Source organism: Apteryx rowi, unplaced genomic scaffold (genome assembly GCF_003343035.1).
Source record: "Apteryx rowi isolate R43461 unplaced genomic scaffold, aptRow1 scaffold_188, whole genome shotgun sequence".
NCBI lineage: Eukaryota > Metazoa > Chordata > Aves > Apterygiformes > Apterygidae > Apteryx > Apteryx rowi.
In genome coordinates this window covers 1,202,980-1,221,830 of record NW_020448174.1, presented here as the reverse complement: position 1 = coordinate 1,221,830, position 18,851 = coordinate 1,202,980, and the positions used below count along the sequence as shown (strand labels likewise).

The 18,851-nt window shown below is 35.8% G+C and overlaps 1 protein-coding gene across 2 annotated transcripts in view; it reads left to right on the top strand.

Annotated features, from left to right (window-relative positions):
* LOC112964182 (adhesion G protein-coupled receptor A3-like) overlaps positions 1-18,851 on the top strand; it is a 284,114-nt gene that overhangs the window by 117,836 nt on the left and 147,427 nt on the right. For both annotated transcript variants that reach the window (XM_026061933.1, XM_026061934.1), the window contains one exon: positions 14,277-14,490. In XM_026061933.1, the coding sequence (XP_025917718.1) occupies positions 14,277-14,490 (214 nt within the window). The remainder of the gene's footprint in view (positions 1-14,276; positions 14,491-18,851) is intronic.

The window sequence follows — 18,851 nt, the reverse complement described above, 5'->3', positions numbered from 1 at the left end:
AACAGTATGGATAGAATATCTTTCTGAAAAGTGATTGTGAAATTGGCATCATGCAGTGCCTTGTTACTGTTTCTCCATGACTCCAGCATTGACTTCCTCAAATTACAGGAGGAAAATTGCATTTCCCGGAATACCAGTCCTGTAAATTCCACCTGAGGTCTGAGAACAGTCTGAGATTTTCCCTTGCACACGTCAACACCAGAAATAGATTCTGCTGGCCAAATTCTTCACTCAGTAAAGACCTGTATGAGTTTTCATCGTAATGGGATTACAAGTGATTGCTCTTAACGCTGAGATTTAGTTATTTATGTTGATGGATGAGATATTAGATTTAGTTTCTCATTCTCAGACCTGTATTGATGCTATTGAGCTAACTGCACTAAGTAATAAAAGTTCATTTGTTCTGCAAATTATAATTGACCAGTAACTCTGATGAAGCCTTTTGCTGTTGGGAAATGTTGACTCATCAAAACAGATGATGTTTGTGAGAAAGAGTTGACTTCCCTGTGTCTCCCAATTAGATTTTATTTAAAGTTTAGAAAATAACTGACGTAATATGTATCAATAAACTATAGATTAAAGGATTTGGCTCAAAGTGATGTAAATATTTACTGAATTGTACTAGAAAATTAATACCACCTAGATCTAAGTATAAAATTCAGTCTTTTACCAACATTGTTATAGTATTCTGAGACATTGGTATTATTTATTTATTTCCACTTTATGACAAAGAAAATTGTCTTAATTCTCCTGCGACAAAAAACTTTCTCATACAGGTCTCCTACAAATTAAAGTTATTGCTTTTTGCATATAAATTTTCTCTACAGATACCATTAATAAATAAATAATTGGAACAATGCTATCATCTCTACTAATATTTTATTGCTTCAGAAGTAAGAAAATATAAAATGATGTTAAGAAATATGATTTCTACATTTCTAGAGTGGTCTTGAAGCTTTTGGTCCTATTCTACTGGTCAGATATTTGGCTCTGGCCCCTTCTTGGTCTAGCAGGACACAAGACTTGTAAGATTTCTGTCCTGAATCTTGAACACTGGTAGAGAGGAGGCTTCTCTGACCAGAGAACCTCTGAGAGAGACTTTATCACTTCCCCTTTGTGAGGGAGCTCATGGCTGTGAGGAGTCTTCAAAATCTTAGTTGTCCTTTGGGCACCCAAAAAATAGGCAACTGGTGGCAACACATGATACCCGAGTCCCCAAACTCTTAATACGTTTATTGGAGAAAGAGGCAGCTCTGAGTAAGAATTCCAAAAGCCTGGAGGGTTACTGGGAAAATACATGAAGTAAATTGAGTTTTCTTCTGAGGAATAGGTACATAAATAAGCAGAGGCTGGAAGTACTCTTTTTGTATGTTTTTCTGATTTTACTTGTGTTTTGTTTTACTTAGTGATTGGTGCTACATATTGTTGATGTCTTCCTTTAAATAATCATTTGTTACGTGGGCATTTTTCTATAAAACAGTCTGGCAATGGCTCTCAGTCCATGTTAGCAGAGCTAACTCTAGCCCTTCATGTCTAGTCCTTTCATAAAGAACATGCTAAATTTAGTCCCCCAAAACTACATTTACCCTCTTTCTTCATCTGTGTGCATGGGAAGATCTGCACATGGGAAGATCTATTTCTTAGAAGAAATGAATCTCTTATCAGTATCTTTATTAAGCTTCTGTCCTGACTTTTTCTTTGTTTCTTATTTCTACATTTGCTGCATTGTATTGGATGTGAGAGACTCTCCTTGCATGCTGAACTGCTTTAATGTAGGATTGTAGGGCAAGATTTGAGAGAAGATATACCATACAGCCTTATATTCACCTATACCATGTACATCTCTGAAAAAGCTGTATCATAGCAATAATTACAACCAACAAGGGCAAAAGGAGACAATTAGCAAAGCTAGTATTAATACATGTCCTTCATTATATCCTCCTCAGTCAAGAAATTTCCAGAGCAGGGGGAAAAAAAAAAAAGCTCAAACATTAGATACATTCCTTTTTCAGATGCAATCTCAGGGAAAATATGGTGGAAATAGAACTTGCAAAGCACAGAATGATGGCAGATAAAATATTGCATAATGGGTCACTCTCCTTTCTTTTATTGCCATGACAGAGATAGGACCTGTCTTTTACGGAGTGTCTCATCTACTGTAACGGTGGGTAGGGTGGCATTCCAGGGCTCAGGAGCCTGTATTTCAGAGGCTGTGAGTATCCAGCAACTGTTACTGAACTCTGTTGGTACTCTGGGTGCTCCATGTTTATGAAAATCAACTGTATTGTGTGAGGGGCTGTTACAGTATGTTATTTCGACAGTATGTAATATGACAAAATGCGTCTTCTATTTGTGGTAGTACACCCTTTGGTTGTGATGAATAAAATTGTGACCATTTACATCAGGCTTGTAGTGAGAAGTTGTTTGAGTTGTTTAATAATGTATTTGTATCTTTAATAGCCAATGGGGACTTTCACTACTAATAGCAGGGAATGAGTACGCAAAATGCAGGATTGCAGTTTTATCCATGTAAGATCTGTATGATTACATTTCTAGCATGCCTTAGAGTGCTGTCTACTGAGAAAAGTGTTAACACTGAAGAAGAGTAAAAATCCATCTTACTGAAAATAGAGGTGAGAAACAGTGGAAGATAATAACCATAAGTTGTGAGTGAGTGTCCAACAGTGTTTGAATTATTATTCAGTCTCTGAATCCTGTAAGCTACCTTAGTTTTAAGTATCAGCTCATAAGTGAAAACAGCATGTTGTATCTCATAAAATATTATTGAAATGCACTTTTTTTGGCATAATAGACTTAGGAGAGACACTCCTAAGGGAAGGATACTACTCAAAGAGATAGATCTTTGCTGACTTCTGTATTCTGGAATACAATTCATTTAATGTTTCATAGCAAATATAAATAAAATATCAGGGGGAGGAGTATATTTGTTAGCGAATTGTTTGTACTTATCCAGCAGCTTGTCTCTTGTAGTTTGCCTCTCTTCTCTGAGTATCAGAAGGATTTATCCTCTAAAGGAGCAGTGTCACGTAAGAAGCAAGCACCTTCTGCTCTGATACTCTGAACTTATTTGCATTGAAAATGACTCAAAACAAAAAAAGAAAAGCACATTTATTTCCTTTATCTACTCTTTCTACGTTTGTTCTTAAAGAATTCTTGAGCATTTTAAGACTTAATTTTTTACATAGAAAGGTATGAAGTTGTTTCATCATTACTTACCTATTATCACATTTTCCAGTCTGCATTTCTCACTCTTGACTATCAGCCGATCATTAAGGCATATTTCTCTTGGGCCATATGCGACTGCCTAGCCCATTTGCATAAGGAATGCTTTTTGCAATCTTACCTAAAATACTACAAAAAATCAGAAGATTCATGACATTTTAGATCAATTAGAGTAATAGCACTGGGAAAAACAGGGAACATTTTTCCTTTATATATTTGTGATATAAGGTACTTTCCTTTTTTGATGCAGCTCCTTTTCTTGAAATATTTTCCTAAAATACAAGATGGCTCTAACTGCTTTCTCATCAATAGTGGAATAATGATTTTTTTATACCCAGTGTATGTTGAAATGTCCTTATAATTTTACCTGATGTGTTTGCACATCCTTTTGCCTTTATCCCTAACAGAGTAAGTCCGTTTCCACTGTGTAATAGGAAGAGCTTTGGAAGAGATATGCACTCTTAAAATGCCAAAAATAGAAAAAAATAGATTGATACTGGGAAATTTTATCTTTGAAAGGAGTCCTTTTCAGCATTTAAATTTAATCCTGAAATCAACAGAATGCATTCAGCATCATTCTGTATCAGCCTTTATACAAATAATGTTAAACAATTTGTGCCAGGGATATTGGCTGAGAAATGGGATTTGAATTTGCTTTTTTCATATTGTGACAAAAATGAATTATCTGCATTGTCACTTAAGTCTTAAAACAATAATTGTTTGCATCTGCACGTAGATTTGTCTTTAAAAGTTTTTCTCCCTACTGGAAGTGTATTGCAATAGCAAAAACTGGCTCAAAGTTAACAAGGTACATTTTTTCGTCATTTATTTCTGTCACTGTGTAGAAAACGTTTTGGCCCCATTTGTTTTTTACTTAAACATAGGGATGGGCTTGAGATTATAGTTTCAACCATTTCTTTCTTCATTTACAAGTCATTCTTACTGCATTAACACGATGTAAATATTGAACTGCGGGTTTTTTCAGTATGTAGTAACGGACTAAACTCAAACTCTCAAGTACAAAGAATGATGGATTAATTATCCAGATTTAGATTCCAATCCTGCAGTTTCTTGGCAGCCTAGAGATAGCCTGCCGCATTCATGCGGAGCATCATTGTCTTCAAGAATATGCAGGATCAAGACTTCAGCTCCAATTCTACAGGGAGTGCCTAATCATATGAATAGGTCTAATTATATTTAAATAGGAATTTGCACATTAGTAACCTTTCACAGGATTAGGCTTTGCAAGATATGAATAGTGATACAATTAGCTGTAGTTAAATCCTGTTGCAATTGTTTCTGTTTTACATTGTTAGCAATTCAGGATTTTTTTTAATAACAAAATATGGATGGTAACAGATTGTATATAAATCAGATAATGTAACAGTACATTTTGGATCTTTCAAAGATAGATGTGGTAAGTTCATTTTCTGCCAGAGCCAAGCGGCCCATTTTAAATACTATCGAATGGCTTTCAGTAGATAGCCATTTGATAGTATGAAGCCAATAATGCTAAACCACCTTTGGCTCCAAATCCCAGATATCTCATCCAAATGTGACCACTCTCAAACTGGAAAAAAGGAATATTGTGCACTACATTTAATATTATACATTATTATTTGATTTCTTTAGGGGTAATTTAGAACACTGCTGCAAGATTGGGAACATGAAATTAATAACATTTAAAACTACTAGTTGTAAAATAATAGAAATATTAAAATGGTCATTTGAGAAATTTAAAGGAAGATGGTTTTATATCACATATTTTCTTGCATCTGTGCTCACACATGAAAATGTAGTTAAATGGGATTTTTCACCCCTGAAATTCTGCTGGTTTAGATTCTGGAAATGCACCCATTTGGTTTTCTTCCTGTAGCTTATTCTTAAACTACATCAGCGGTTTTTAATGTACAGTTCTGCCTGATTTTTCTGTATTCTATTTGCCTGCTTGCTCCAAAAAGCATGCAAAATAACCAAAGGAAAATTTAGCTAAGAAGATGTAGGGAGGAGAAGATCAGCAAAAGGAAGCTTCTTTAATTTTCAAAGCTTCTACCCCCAGAGTCTTGACTGGATGTCTCCAAAATCTTGTTGCTCATGAGCAAAGCAATGGGAAGCACAGTCAGCCCTGATTAAGACCCATGGAGTATCCAGGAAAATATATTCTTTAATTTTAACATGATAATGTATACATTAAAACACTTGAATAAAATGTTACAGTAGTAATTCCTAGATAAAATTATTTAAGCTTCTTTGCCAAACCTATATTAATATTGCCCAGTAAGCAGTACTTAATCCACTGCGTTGCAATTAGTCTTAATTGTTTTGTTGGGAAAATTCGCAATAAAGCCTCCACCTTTACATCCTGTGCTCTAATTAAGTAGAGTATACCATAGTGATATTTCATGTTTTTATAGCACCTTTCGTCATACATCACTTTCTTTAATATATCTATGCAAGTATGAATAAAAGGCTGTGTAGATCTGCAGTTACTGATGCTCACTGTCAGCTAGGCCAAGGGGACTTTGGAAAGGAAAATTTCATGCAGTGAGTGGGAAAAGTTTTTCCTTCAGCAGGACTCTCCGTTGCTCTGCATCTTGAGTGCGATTTATATTTTTTTTCTTGTTGGGCACTCTTGCAGCATAGACGGGTACTCAGCCAGCCCACTGGGCTGCAGGCAGTGAGGGGCAGTCCTCACCCCTCCTGCAGTGCTCGTGGCGCCCAGCTCCTTGGTCGGGGTGCACAGTGACAAGGAGGAGACGAAGAGAAGGTGACTGGTGGTGCTGCAACGTTCAGAGACAGCAGCGCTACCTCCGTGCGTCCCAGGTGGATAAAGCTAATCTCCAAAACGTTTTGTAAAGAGGCATGCTCTAGCCTTGCCACGGCTTAGCCACTTTTATTAACCGTAAGCTGTAATGAATGTGCATAGCCACGAGCCTGCCAGCTTGCTCGCTGTAAGGATAAGTTTGAGTCATCAAAATTGTCTTTCTAGTGATGGCGTCTGACTCTGTCCAGTGTAAGAATTTCCTCCTGTTGATGAATCTTTTAATGTCATAGCTGTCAATATGTCACGGTCTTCAGGTTTCAGGATGTGGCAAATGCATTCAGACACCGATCCTGAGTTTTTAAAATAGACTTTTGGAACCAAATTGAAAATAAGAACATGAAAGTGGCAGTAGTTTTATCTGATAAGAAAGAAATCAGTTATGAAAAATCTCTTTGCCCATTCTTTGAAATTTATGCTAGATATGCCAATGCAAGATCAGGATTTTAGTTTGCATGCATGCCAGTAATATTTTGAATTAATTAATTGGACTGAAATCTTGCATTTCCTATTGTGGAAAGCTTTCAAGTAGGTGTTACCACTTTACAGATTAATATTATGACATTTGGCATTTATGTTAATTGCTATAGAGTAAAACCTGCTACCTCTATATTTCTCTACCTCTATTTGCCTACAAGTAAATCACTGCTATTATCAGGAAATCACTACTATTATCAGTAAATGAGAAAGAGTTTTTTCACTGCTCTGTCAATCAAAGTGGTTGTAATGGACACAACACACCCCAGTCCCTAAATTCAGTGCAAAATTGATCATTTATTTTCACATGGACTTAGAAATTTTGGAAAAACTACTGGAACATATATGACTTATTTATACTGAAACATATATGACTTGGATTTGCTAAAAGTGACTAGGTTTGAATGCACTTTTTCTTGCAGTTTACCACCTTCCTTAGGTTTTGCACAAGTGTAACTTATTTTAATTAAATAAGCCTGAGAATTTATGGAATCCAAGTGTTTCTCAGTGGGGGCTGTCATCCAAAACTACCATTACAGCTTGTTTTGGCATAACCACACTGACTTAATCTTCTGTTTTGTAGATATGTAGTACATTTATGAGGTTAGCTAACCCAGATAACTGAAACAGTGGAGTGTAACAGCCTGGGCTTGTAGTACTTCTAGCTCATTCAGGATAAATCCTAGGATTGATACTTCTGTTCAGCTCCCTGTAGCAGCATCTACCTTCCTTACCAGTGCTGCAGTTCACTGGCTCTGGTTTGGCTGTTCAAGAGACATACCCTCCCTCTCTCTTTTTCTCAGCTTTGATGGCTTTACAGAAGTGAGCAGGAGAAAAAGTAACACAAAATTTGTCATGAAAAGTAAAACAGTACACCCATGTACACATGCCTGAAGTCTTTCTCTTAAGTTAGTAATATTTCCATTCAGTTACATTTCAGCATTTTGGTGTTGCATTTGGCATTACAAAGTAAACGTAAAGCTGTGATTTAATTATGAGATGTTGCAAAAAACTGCATCTAGTTTGCATTACTCTCTGAAGAACATGTATGATGGTGGAAGAGATTGATTAAAATGGTGTGGAATACACCTTCTCCTGCCAGCACTATGAAGCTGGTGGAAATAAGCAGCTATTGCACAAATGGAAGTTCTGCTTTTTCTGCAGTGAGCAGTACATGAATATGGTACAGAGCCTTCTTTTCCCAAGCCCAAAATACTTAGCTCATTTTGATGCGTTTAATACATCTTGGCATCTATATTTTCTTGATATTATGTTAAAATTGGAGCCAGGCTAGGCTTTTATTAAAACTGAACCTTGGCTCCAGTTCTCTATTCATTCTTGACTTCCTTGGCATTTGTGACCTTCTACACCAAACGTTTTGTTATTCTCAGCAAATATTGCAATACAGGAATTGGTGTTGGTTTACTGGCACCTCCCCTTCTTGGCCAAACGGGCCTCCAGAGCAGTTCAGATGACTGTTTTCTTCAATTCCATTCGGTCAATATCAACAAATGTAATTTGCTTCCTCAGCAATTCAGATTTTAAACTAATGTTTTTCAATTTGTTTTTCCTCCTTTTCCTTCAATTTTTCATCTGTCTTTTTTTATTGGACTTGTTCCTTTACTTTGTCCTCACTTCCAGCTTCCCCTTGCTGCGCTTTCCATGCACATTTCTATCCCACTGAGATTGTATACAAATATTAGAGCTCTAACTCACACTTTTGTCAGCAGGATGTGCCGCACTCAGTAGGCACACTCCGTTCAAATAAAAAGCCCATTGGCAATACAATAAATCAAGTGATTAACAAGAAGCAAAATGCCAACCTCTGTTTTTTCTGTCCCTAAAGCTTGTGTTACTCTGTAGCAAACTGCATTTTATGCCAAGAGAGAGGCAGAAGTCAATGCTGTATCCTGAGACACGAGCATTGTAAAACTGCACTGACGTATGGGCAACCTGGAGAAACCCATGGATTTTCCCCTTTAAGATTGTATCACACAAAGCCAGGAAATAGCACCCAGAAAATGTTTTACAGAAAGTTGTGTAATACTTGATGGTAAGCTGAACAGCAGAGTGCTCTAGTGCGGTAACCAGGATGATGCACTTTCTAGCTTTTTTACTACACAGAGTTATGCTGCTCAGGCTATATATAGCTTGTGCCAGAGAAAATACAACAAACTTGATTGGAGGTAGGACACATTTTCATTTTCTCTGATCATGTCTCCAATATCTTGAGTTGGGCACTTTGGCCAATGACTGGCCAACTTGCTGTAGTGTTTGGAAAAGCTCTCTATATCTAATGCATGTGCTGTCTGTTGTGCTTACTCTTTTGCTTTTCATCATTCATCCAGGAAACAGGCAGGTCTGTTCATTACAAGTGCATATATTTCAAGTGTGATCACCTACAAAGGGTTCTATTTAAAATGTAACTAAAATACAGGGGAGAGATGCATTGCATGTGCTGTCTTTTACAGGCTCTCATCTTCCATGTATGTCCAGCTGTAGTATTTCCTTCACATTCTTGTCCTTTCCATCTTTTAAAACAATAAACAGGAAAGAAGGCCAAAATGAGATGGAAAATAGAACTGTTTTTAAAAGCTTGAGGGTTGAGGTGTAAGGAAAGAGGCAGAAGGTATTTAAAGTGTGTGTGTCATAAATTATTTTGTAAATACACATTTACTGAAGGCTTACACATTAGAACATACTGTCAGAGCATCAGTGCATCTTGTTGTTTTTCATATTTTAGCTAATGATTATTAAAATCACTTCTTTTATCTTTTTCAATTTTATATACTTCTTGGGACAACGCAGGCATTGAAATGTTCATGGATGTACTTTTTGTGAGAAGGACTCTTAAGTGTTATTCTAATTCAGTGGTATTTGTGTAACCTGATTCCTCCTCCATCTGTGCTTGGTATTCTAGTCTAGAGCTAATCTGAAATACATGATGGGTTAACATAAAGAATCTGGCCTTCAGTCAACAAAACCCTTTTCTGCTGAGAAGTGAGAGATAAAGAAAAAGATGTAATTATTGTAATGAGGGGTTAGACCTTTAGATTCATGCTGCAATCAGTGATTCCTGTGGTGCTCTGCTGCAATCATGGTTTAGTGCTGACTAGGGAGAGAAGATAGGTAATGACTGTAAAATACTTGAGCAGCCCTTTGATCTAAATGTCTATAGGAGACTCACACCTCTCTTGCAGATGGTGGTGCTGACTCCAGACTTGAGGGCAGCAGAATGTATTGGCTTGGAAGGAGAATCTTGGAATATATTTCAATTTCAAAAATAATCCCCCTCTCAAGATATGGGAGTAGACTGTAAATTATTTTTAATCTTACAAGGCAGCTGCATTATGAAGTCCAGCAGTAACACTCCTGACATTTGTGTGCAACATCATTATATACATATATGGGCATCAGAGATCTTATAGATCTGTTTGGTCTTCAGTAACCACATAATCAATGAATAAGTTTCTCTTGTGTCAGCGTATGACTGTCAGAGCTGCTGTATTGCAAGTGCTATCAAATCAATGCTAAATCATTTAAAATACTTTCAGAATCTATGTCTTTCCTACTTTTTACTTTCTTCTCAAATTCAAGCTTGAAAATGTGAGTAGAGAATTAGTAAATACTTTTATTTTTATTCTGAAATTGAAGGATTGTTGGATTATGGGTTTAAGATAAGTATTTCCAACTGATGCTGATGGAACTATACAATCATTTTCTAGCCGTTCAGGATAAAGGATATTGGCTCTAATCCTGAAACTCTTATTTATGTAATTAATCCTTATATCTGTGAGCTGTGTCACTGAAGTCAGCTGGGACTTTTGCATGAGTAATAGTTGCAGAATCAGCCTCAGTCATTTAAATCATGATTATCACTGGAAAACAACTGAAGATTAACTCTGGTAATCATTATTTCATAGACATCACACACATTAAAAGCAGATGTTTTATAGCAGTGCTTAAATGCACCTTCCATGCTCTGAAAATAACATAATCCTTCGAAAATTTACTAGTTTCACTTTGAAAGTGAGTTTGCAGAATTATTTTGTTGGTTTGGCCAAACCAAATATGTATGTTCTGAAAGAGTTCAGCTGCTCAGAAGGGTATCGTAGCCTATTGGTAAGCCAACAGTATGTTTCATTCACTTGGCATCTTTGTTGGTCCTTAGACAGATTTGCAAAGAAAAAATTGAGCAGATTGCTGGTATGTTGATGTCAATCAAAAGATCATTTTCTCCTTTTTGGTATCCTGCACTAAAAAAGGGTTTCATTTGCTTCTGATCATTAAGTTAGAAATCTGCACAGAACACTTCATTCTTACTCCATTTCTGGGTTTGGTCTGATTCCCAAGGCTGAGCGACAAGTGGTAGCTGAAGAGCCTCAAAGACCAACTGTAAAGGCAGAGATAAATTCAGTGTTACTCTTACACTATATTCATATGCCAAACAAGTTATTTAGCTTAAGAAGTATTGATACTCTATTTCACACTCTACTACTTTATAGCCTCATGACACAGTGTGTCACTCATTGCAGGAGCAAAAACTTACATTTGACAAGGTACAATATCCTCAGAAATGACTATATTCATGAAAAATATCATATTTCTGCTATTACCATATGTTGCTGTTGTGGTTGTGACAGTAAGTTTAATTTTTCTGGACTCCATTTTCCTAATTTTTAGTCAGGGGGATTTGAATTTGGCCAGGAAAACAGATCATTCCATTAATTTTTGGCTAAATTCCACACCATAACTTATGCCTATACTCCATAAATGACTTCATAATGCAACACAGAAATTGCAGTCTTTTGGAGAGAGAGAGAGAGAGGTTCCCTCCATCTTCTAGTGGTAACATTTTATGTAAATGATGAGGTCAATCATGCATTTGTCATAAACAAGGTGTTAGTCTGGTTTTCTTTCTCTTCATTTAGTTATAACTTAAAAGATTATATAAAAATAGTGATTATATTCCAAGGAATTTTTACTAATACATCCACGTCCAGAAACAACAGGCACAATCAGTAGACAAGTGACAGGACGTATACACTTGTAAGGAGGGGTAGCTGAAGCCAGTCCTTTATAGTCACAGCAGGCCACGGCAGTGGGCAGTACTAGATGTTCCCTTAATCCTCTCTGTGTTACTCCCCACACAGCAATACCACATATTCACTCATGTACAAATCCTCCGTGTTATGCTGGCCAACATTCCTGCTAAACATATTGTATATACATATTATTTATCATTTGAATTCCCCAATAGCATCAAGGCCCAAAGCTAGCTTTATAAATGCAATTTAACAGTTCCAAGGACAACATCTGAATGACATGAAGACGCATGTTAGGGTGGGATGCTGAGTAAGGAGAGGAACAAACACTATTGGTTGTCCACAAATTTTAGCAATTCTAGAACCAGTGATTATGGCTTGCAATCTGGTTAGGCAGGGTTACGTTCATCTGTATTTATTATGGGTAAGAGGAGAAACTTTAAGGAAGATAAAATGGTGAGCAGTGAAATGGAAAAAATGTTAAAGTACTTGTCAGAAAAATAGATGTTTGGGATAGGCACCGGTGGTGCAAATTTGGAAGGGTGACCTTTCAACTGACAACCTGTAGGCTGGATTGATATTAATGATGAGAGGGCTTTAAACGAAAACATAAGAAGAATAAGGGAAAAGAAGATCTAGCTTAAACATTTTCTTTCCAGGTCAAGTTGAGAGGATTTCCAAGGGGCAGGACTGTAGGCATTTCGTTTAAGATAAGATTGCAGTTCTGAAGTGACCCAGTGTAAAGTGACCAAGGCTCAGTCAGTTGTTTTGGCGTTGTAGGCAGTGACGAAAACGTTGTTTTCTAGAAATTATTGTGCAAGAAATGCACATTAGTGTGCTCATCAGTCACAGATGCAAGTCTTTAGTATTCTTATTACTCTTAGAATTTTGTGCGGTGATAACAAAGTATGGCAGGTAGTAATTGTCTTCTCATGCCTAAAGAGAGTCTATGTGAGAAGAGAGAAAATAAGGTTTTTCTTTATCTCTGTAGAGGATGATCTGTTCTTTCTGTAGATGCAGAGCCTCTGTTTCAATTACCTTTTCTAGAACACTCCTTTTCAATGCTCTGCTGTAGATTTAAAGAAATAGCATTAATCTCACAGTGCACAGAAAATATTTTACAGAAATTGTATTAATGTAGTTCAGGATGTAGCAATACAAATGGAAGAAAACAAAAACTATAGAGTTTCAGTCATAAGGGTTATGGCCTTCAATCAGTGTCAAATCTGTGAAATTAATAGGCTTCCAGCAGTCCCCAAAATACATGTTTCTTCCAAACTTACAGTGTCACTTATTTTTTTTAATTGTACTTTAGCACTTGTGTATGACAAAGTGATGACAGCAGCTGTTCTTTACAAGATTCCACTTAGAATATGCACTATTCTTATTAATAGGGTATTTTTTGGGGAAAGACAATATATTTTTCTGTTGAATAGATGAAATGTAATTAACAACACCCACGAGAGATCAAATTAACATCAAGATGGCAAAATGTACTGGGCTAATTAGAAGTGGAAAGGAATATTTAGATAGATATTTGATGTTGAGTAAACTTCCAGAAAGTCAACATGACTTGTGGAGGAGGTGGAGGGAAACACTGGGGACAGTGAAATAAGAAATCATAGGGACAGTTGAACTTCAGGGAAAGTTTGGATTCAGTTTAACTTGTTATTAGCCGTACCAGTGTCCGCACCCCAGGCATATGAGATAGTTTAGGCTCTCCTAGAGGAAATAATTTCCACTCTGGAGCACAGTGGAAAATTTCATCCACCGACAGTGAAATGGTCTTAGAGATGTATACTGTACCTATCCTAATAAGGGTAGTTTTTCTTTACTTGGAAGGCTTTTTTTTTTTTTAATATATCTCTGTAATAAAGCATCCTGCTTTAGCTCACCCCTTTTTGAGCAGAGGGATTGGACTAGATGATCTCCAGAGATCCCTTCCAACCTCAACTATTCTATGAAACCTATTTTCTGTAGTATTTTCTAGTAAACTTGTAATTATCTGGGCTCACGCCAGTGAAAGAAATGTGATCTCTGGAGCTGACAACATGATTAGATTTAAGTGAGTATTCTGTAGGTATATATTTTATATTAGTGTTTTTAATATTAAGGTCTAGGCAGCTAGAGTTCTATGCAATTAGTGAAGTTTACAACATAACCAGACTAAAACAGCAAGGCATCTTAGAAGATTTAGCAGCTTTTCTAGGCAGCCATCACCTTTAGTTAAAGGAAGTGCAGAAGCAATATATGAGCTCACACCTTTCAATGAAACCATTCAATGAAATCATTAAATGATTCAAATCTATTTGCTGGAGAAGTCAAAAGAAATCTGTTCTGTGCTTGATGGGTGCACAGCTCACCTGGCACGTAGCTAATGGTTTGGGGGTTTGGGGTTTTTTTTCTGTTTCGTCAAAGAAGTGGAGATTAGCTGATTGATTGTTTGCTTTGTTCTGTGCACTTAACTTTAATCTTTTCTGGAAAAAAATGATACTGGACAACTCATAATTGTCTTCGATATTACTATTCTATAGAATACAAATATTACAAATATTTATATTATGTGAAGTTCAAAAGAAGGATGGCTGCTAAAAGCACAGTTAATTTTAAAAGGCATATTACGGACAGTTTGCTATTCCTAAGAAAGCAAGACAATCTTTTTTCCTTTTTTTTTCTTCTTTGGCTTACAGCTGGACCTTTGGAACTTCCTCTTTTTGAGCTGATCCCATCACAAAGACAAGTGGTTTTTCATGGAGACCGCCTGCCATTTCAGTGTACTGCAACATACGTTGACAATACTACCCAGGTACATTGGTACCATGCTGGTCATCTTATTGAAACAGATGAAGAGAGTGGCATATTTGTGGAGGACAGCATCATTCATGACTGCTGCTTAATTACACGGTAACGTATACACATCCCTTGCAATATTCATATTGTAGACAAGTTGAGCATGCAATAAGCCTCATTAAGACATGTATCAAGTTATTTGATTTGAAGTGCCCCAGTCACACACTTGAATCTTAACACATATAGGGATGGATTTTTCATGACTGCGAATGGCTGTGATTCCAAATCATATTTATTGTGTCTAAATATTCAGATTTGAGCAAATACTGGTTTGAGACAGGTAAGGATAGGGTTTCCTGCACACTAAGTAGTGAAAAAGGACTGAAGTTAGAATAACTTCAGTAGCATAGAGGAAATGTGGCTTCCAGCCAAACTACTTCTTCCTGACACCATCTAGATGATTGAAGTGTGATCCACCTGTGAAGAACTGTTGATTAAAGAGGCTCAGATTTATCTTTGTAGACTCCAATACTAGGTTCCATATTTCTTTAGTTAGATAATTACGTTTGTTTCATATTAAAATCTTTGTCAACAGTCTATGACTTCCCCATTGGTATATACAGGAGTCTATGTATGCATGAGAGAGAGAGACACAGAAACCTCTGCTGGTATGAAAAATGCAAGAGGAATGAAGTAGAGTAGACTTCTATAAAAGGAAGTAAGGTTCATAATATAAAACATCTTTCACACATAACAACTAATATAAATGTTATTTGGCAGTGACCATGTAGTTCTTTTTTGATTCAAAATTTCCCTTTTAAATCTTATTTAATAATTTAAATTATTATTAATGCCAGGTTTGTCACTAAAAACTGTTAAGCTTTTGCAAACATCCTTTTGTCCTCAGCCAATTTCCATTATTGATCAAAAAAAAAAAGTCAGAGTCTGTGTCTATGTTCTGCATTTCCCTATGTAGAATATACAGTGAAAATAGCTGTGCTAATTAGCTCTGGATCATCATTAACTTCTTCCCACTCAACCACTTTCTATTAATATAATTGACCTGAAATATTTCTTGAACTATAGTATGAAAGTTATGGAGTCAAATTATTTCCTCTCTACTGGGGTCTCTTGGCTTCACTGATTTTTATTTTGTCTGCTCATTCAGTATTTGACTCCTTTTGGTGTCATATAGATCTAGAGGTGTGGATCTGACCTCTTCTCCCAGCTACTGGGTTTCTTGTAATACCAATGTGTAGGGCTGTAGTGAATAATGAAAAAGACAATTAGATCAATTAGTATGGTAATGCCAAGTGCATGAGCTATTATATTGCTGCCAAATCACTTAAATTAGAGCAAATTCTTCTTTCCATGGTATCAAAATTAAAAGACATACTGTTAATCACCTCATTATGCTTGACTGAATTATGTTTTGCACTGTATGAGCAATTTGCAAAGAGAGCATAGTAATATACTGAAGTAATAAGTTTTCTCAAAAGATTCACAAAATTGCTATCCTCTTTAAGAAGTTAGTTTATAAATAAATTAACTGAATTTTATTTAACATTGCTTAATTTTTGCCAGATTATAAAATCAAAGTCATTGTCTACCATAGTAATATTTTAATAAGGATTGTTCATCTTCTACCTGCCTCTCTCAGTGTGCTATTAAATAGGTGACCTTGATGCCCACGTTACTGCACACACTGGGACCTGGAATTCAAAAAGAATGTTCTCTAAATGTGTGATGCCATTTGCTGTTATAAACTGGAAAATTTCTTTAACTTGCTTAAGCTATGTGATAAAAAAACCGTCAAAATGAGGCAAAATATTTTCAGAATAAAACCTCAAAATTTAAGCAGCTATTTAAAAGCTTAAAGCATTTTCATTACTCATTTATTTCAGCTGTGTGTTTCACTTCATGATTTAGTAGTACATCGGCACTGTGATACTGCATTTGTTGCACAGCATGGTCCTTATCCAGTCAGCAATGCAAATATTCAAGTAAGCGTGGCTCTGCCTTGGTCAAGGGGCTGATCATAACGAACTTTTTGAAGGCATTGGTTGTAAAGATGCTTGAGAGACCTAAAGTAGCCTTCAAAAAGCATACTATTTTTAAGTCAATTACTATTATTTATAAAATAAAAATTTAAAATTTTTTATAAGATGCATTGTTTCTGCATGTTGAAAATGAGAAAACATTGACCAACTTACGATTGTAAAAAGTTTCTTCAGCATTTCTTAACTTTAATCCCATCTTCATGAACACATATGCTATAATTCTGCTTATATTCGTTATTACATGTTAAAGTAATATGTAATAATATGCTTATTACATACTGAGTAATTAGTGATGGTTTCTAAGGAAGCCTCAGTTGTATGAGGCACTGTGCAACATCAGAAAGACTATGCCTCTCTGAAATGAGTCTGTGTCTCTTATCATATGCTAAGCATATGATTTGGAATAAAAATAAAAGTAATTTAAAATTAGTTCTTACAGTGTCGTATTTTACCCTCCTATACCTACCTTCTCCAGCAAATGTCCACTCTCTGTGATTGCACTGAAGGACATGCTATGACTTTTGCTGCTTAACAATTTCAAGATTTCTGAAGCTAGTTTTAAACAAAGGTGTAGTTCTGTTCCAAAAGCTACTTATTCAAACATTTTTAGCTGGTTATTTTATTGGATAGCTCCAGATATTTCTGGACATGGATTTACAACACAAATATCATACTGAACCCTTCTGTTTTATTAACTGGCACAGCAGAAGGATAAAATATCCAAATGTGTATTTTTTGTCTCCTATGATAAAGCAGAATAAACTAAAATAAACGTTTTCATTGCAATAATTAAACCAAAGTTTTGAACTGTATTCCGGCCTGTGACATTTTTCTTGGCAAAGACTATTCCCTTACAGGAGATTTTGAGAAGGTGTTTTCAATTCTGCTGCTAGCTCACATTTACCATTTCTTGCCAACGATAATAATATTTGATTTTGCTCATGTTGAACTTCTAGTCATTATGTCTGTGTATAAATGTCATAGTCATACATGGAAATGTAATTGTGACACGGAACTTATTTCCTATCATCTGTGAATGGATCTAGCTGAAATTGTGACTTGTGTTTGTAGGAAGACAGCCTAATTTTTTGAGACTAGAATATTAGATTATCAGCTTGATCACAATAAGGGGCAATGAAACAATCCATATCCATGAAGCCACATAGGAGATGTATGACTCCCTACACCGCGGTATCTTTCCCAGCATCTTTCCCAGCTTCCCTGCTGTTCCTCTTTATTGTTTGGAGAGACTGGCAGGACAGTTATTAGAATATTAAACTAAAAAAGTATATATTTTAGTTTTATGAATCAAGCAATTCCTCAGTAGGAAGAAACTTTCATTTTCAGGAAGTTTTTTATTTACCTAATGGACTGTAATGACTATTTTAGAGTCTTTTTAGTTCTACTCTGTAAATACTTGTGTAGAGTGTTTAACAGTGCTTATTTCTCTGACAGCTGTAACGGCTGCTCTGGGACCATTACAGTTTGCGAGTGCTCTTTTTGAAAACATTAAACTGCGCAGAAAGTTAAGAACTCATAAAAAGGAGTGTTACTAATGGAGAAACCAACATGCTGTTAACTAAACCTAAGATAATAGGTGCTAGTATAAGATAAGTTATTTGCATATAATTTTTTACTATTTTTTTTAGGTAGATTTGCCATTGGAAATGGGACTCAACTGTGATGCACTGCAAATAATGTTTTTTCTTTTAAAGTGTGTCCTAAGTATTTTAGTCTGCTAAGTATGGCTGCCAAAATGCAGGTCTTAAAAATATTAACAAAAAAGAAATAAGCTTAAGAATCTGAGTGTTTTAAGCATATAGTGTTTTTTTTTTTAAGCATATAGCGCTTTTTTTTAAGCGTATAGCATTTTGACAGTAGTTGCTTGCCAGTGCAAGGTGGTCAAAAGAGAATAATTAGACAAATAGTAAGTGTTTGAGATAACAGAATGCAGAACTACATTTGATTCTTCAAATGTTGCAAGAAGTAAGAAAACTTCTTATATATATACTGATTTCATTAAACTGCTTTTAGAGGTATATGGTTATGTGAAAATCTCAGCTTCTGTTTGCAAAAGAAATGTCTGATGGCAAAGAAGAGCTTCAAATCATGATCTGCTTGTACTGTAATAATGAAGAAACTGGGAGAGAAATAAAAAGTAACACAATATTGTGGATTAAAAATCATGATTATAACGTTGGTAATCTAAAGATTTCTTTGAACCCAACTAATAATTTTTAAATGTCTTAAATCATCAGTGCAGCTTTTAGTACAGAATTTGACTGAGACAGAGGGTTTCACTAAAAGAATAAGGATAGGTTGAGATATGGTTAGTGAAAGAAATGAATATGAACAAAAACAGATTCCAAAAGTTGACAGTATCATGACAAGTTTGTGATCCCGGCAGTCAAACCA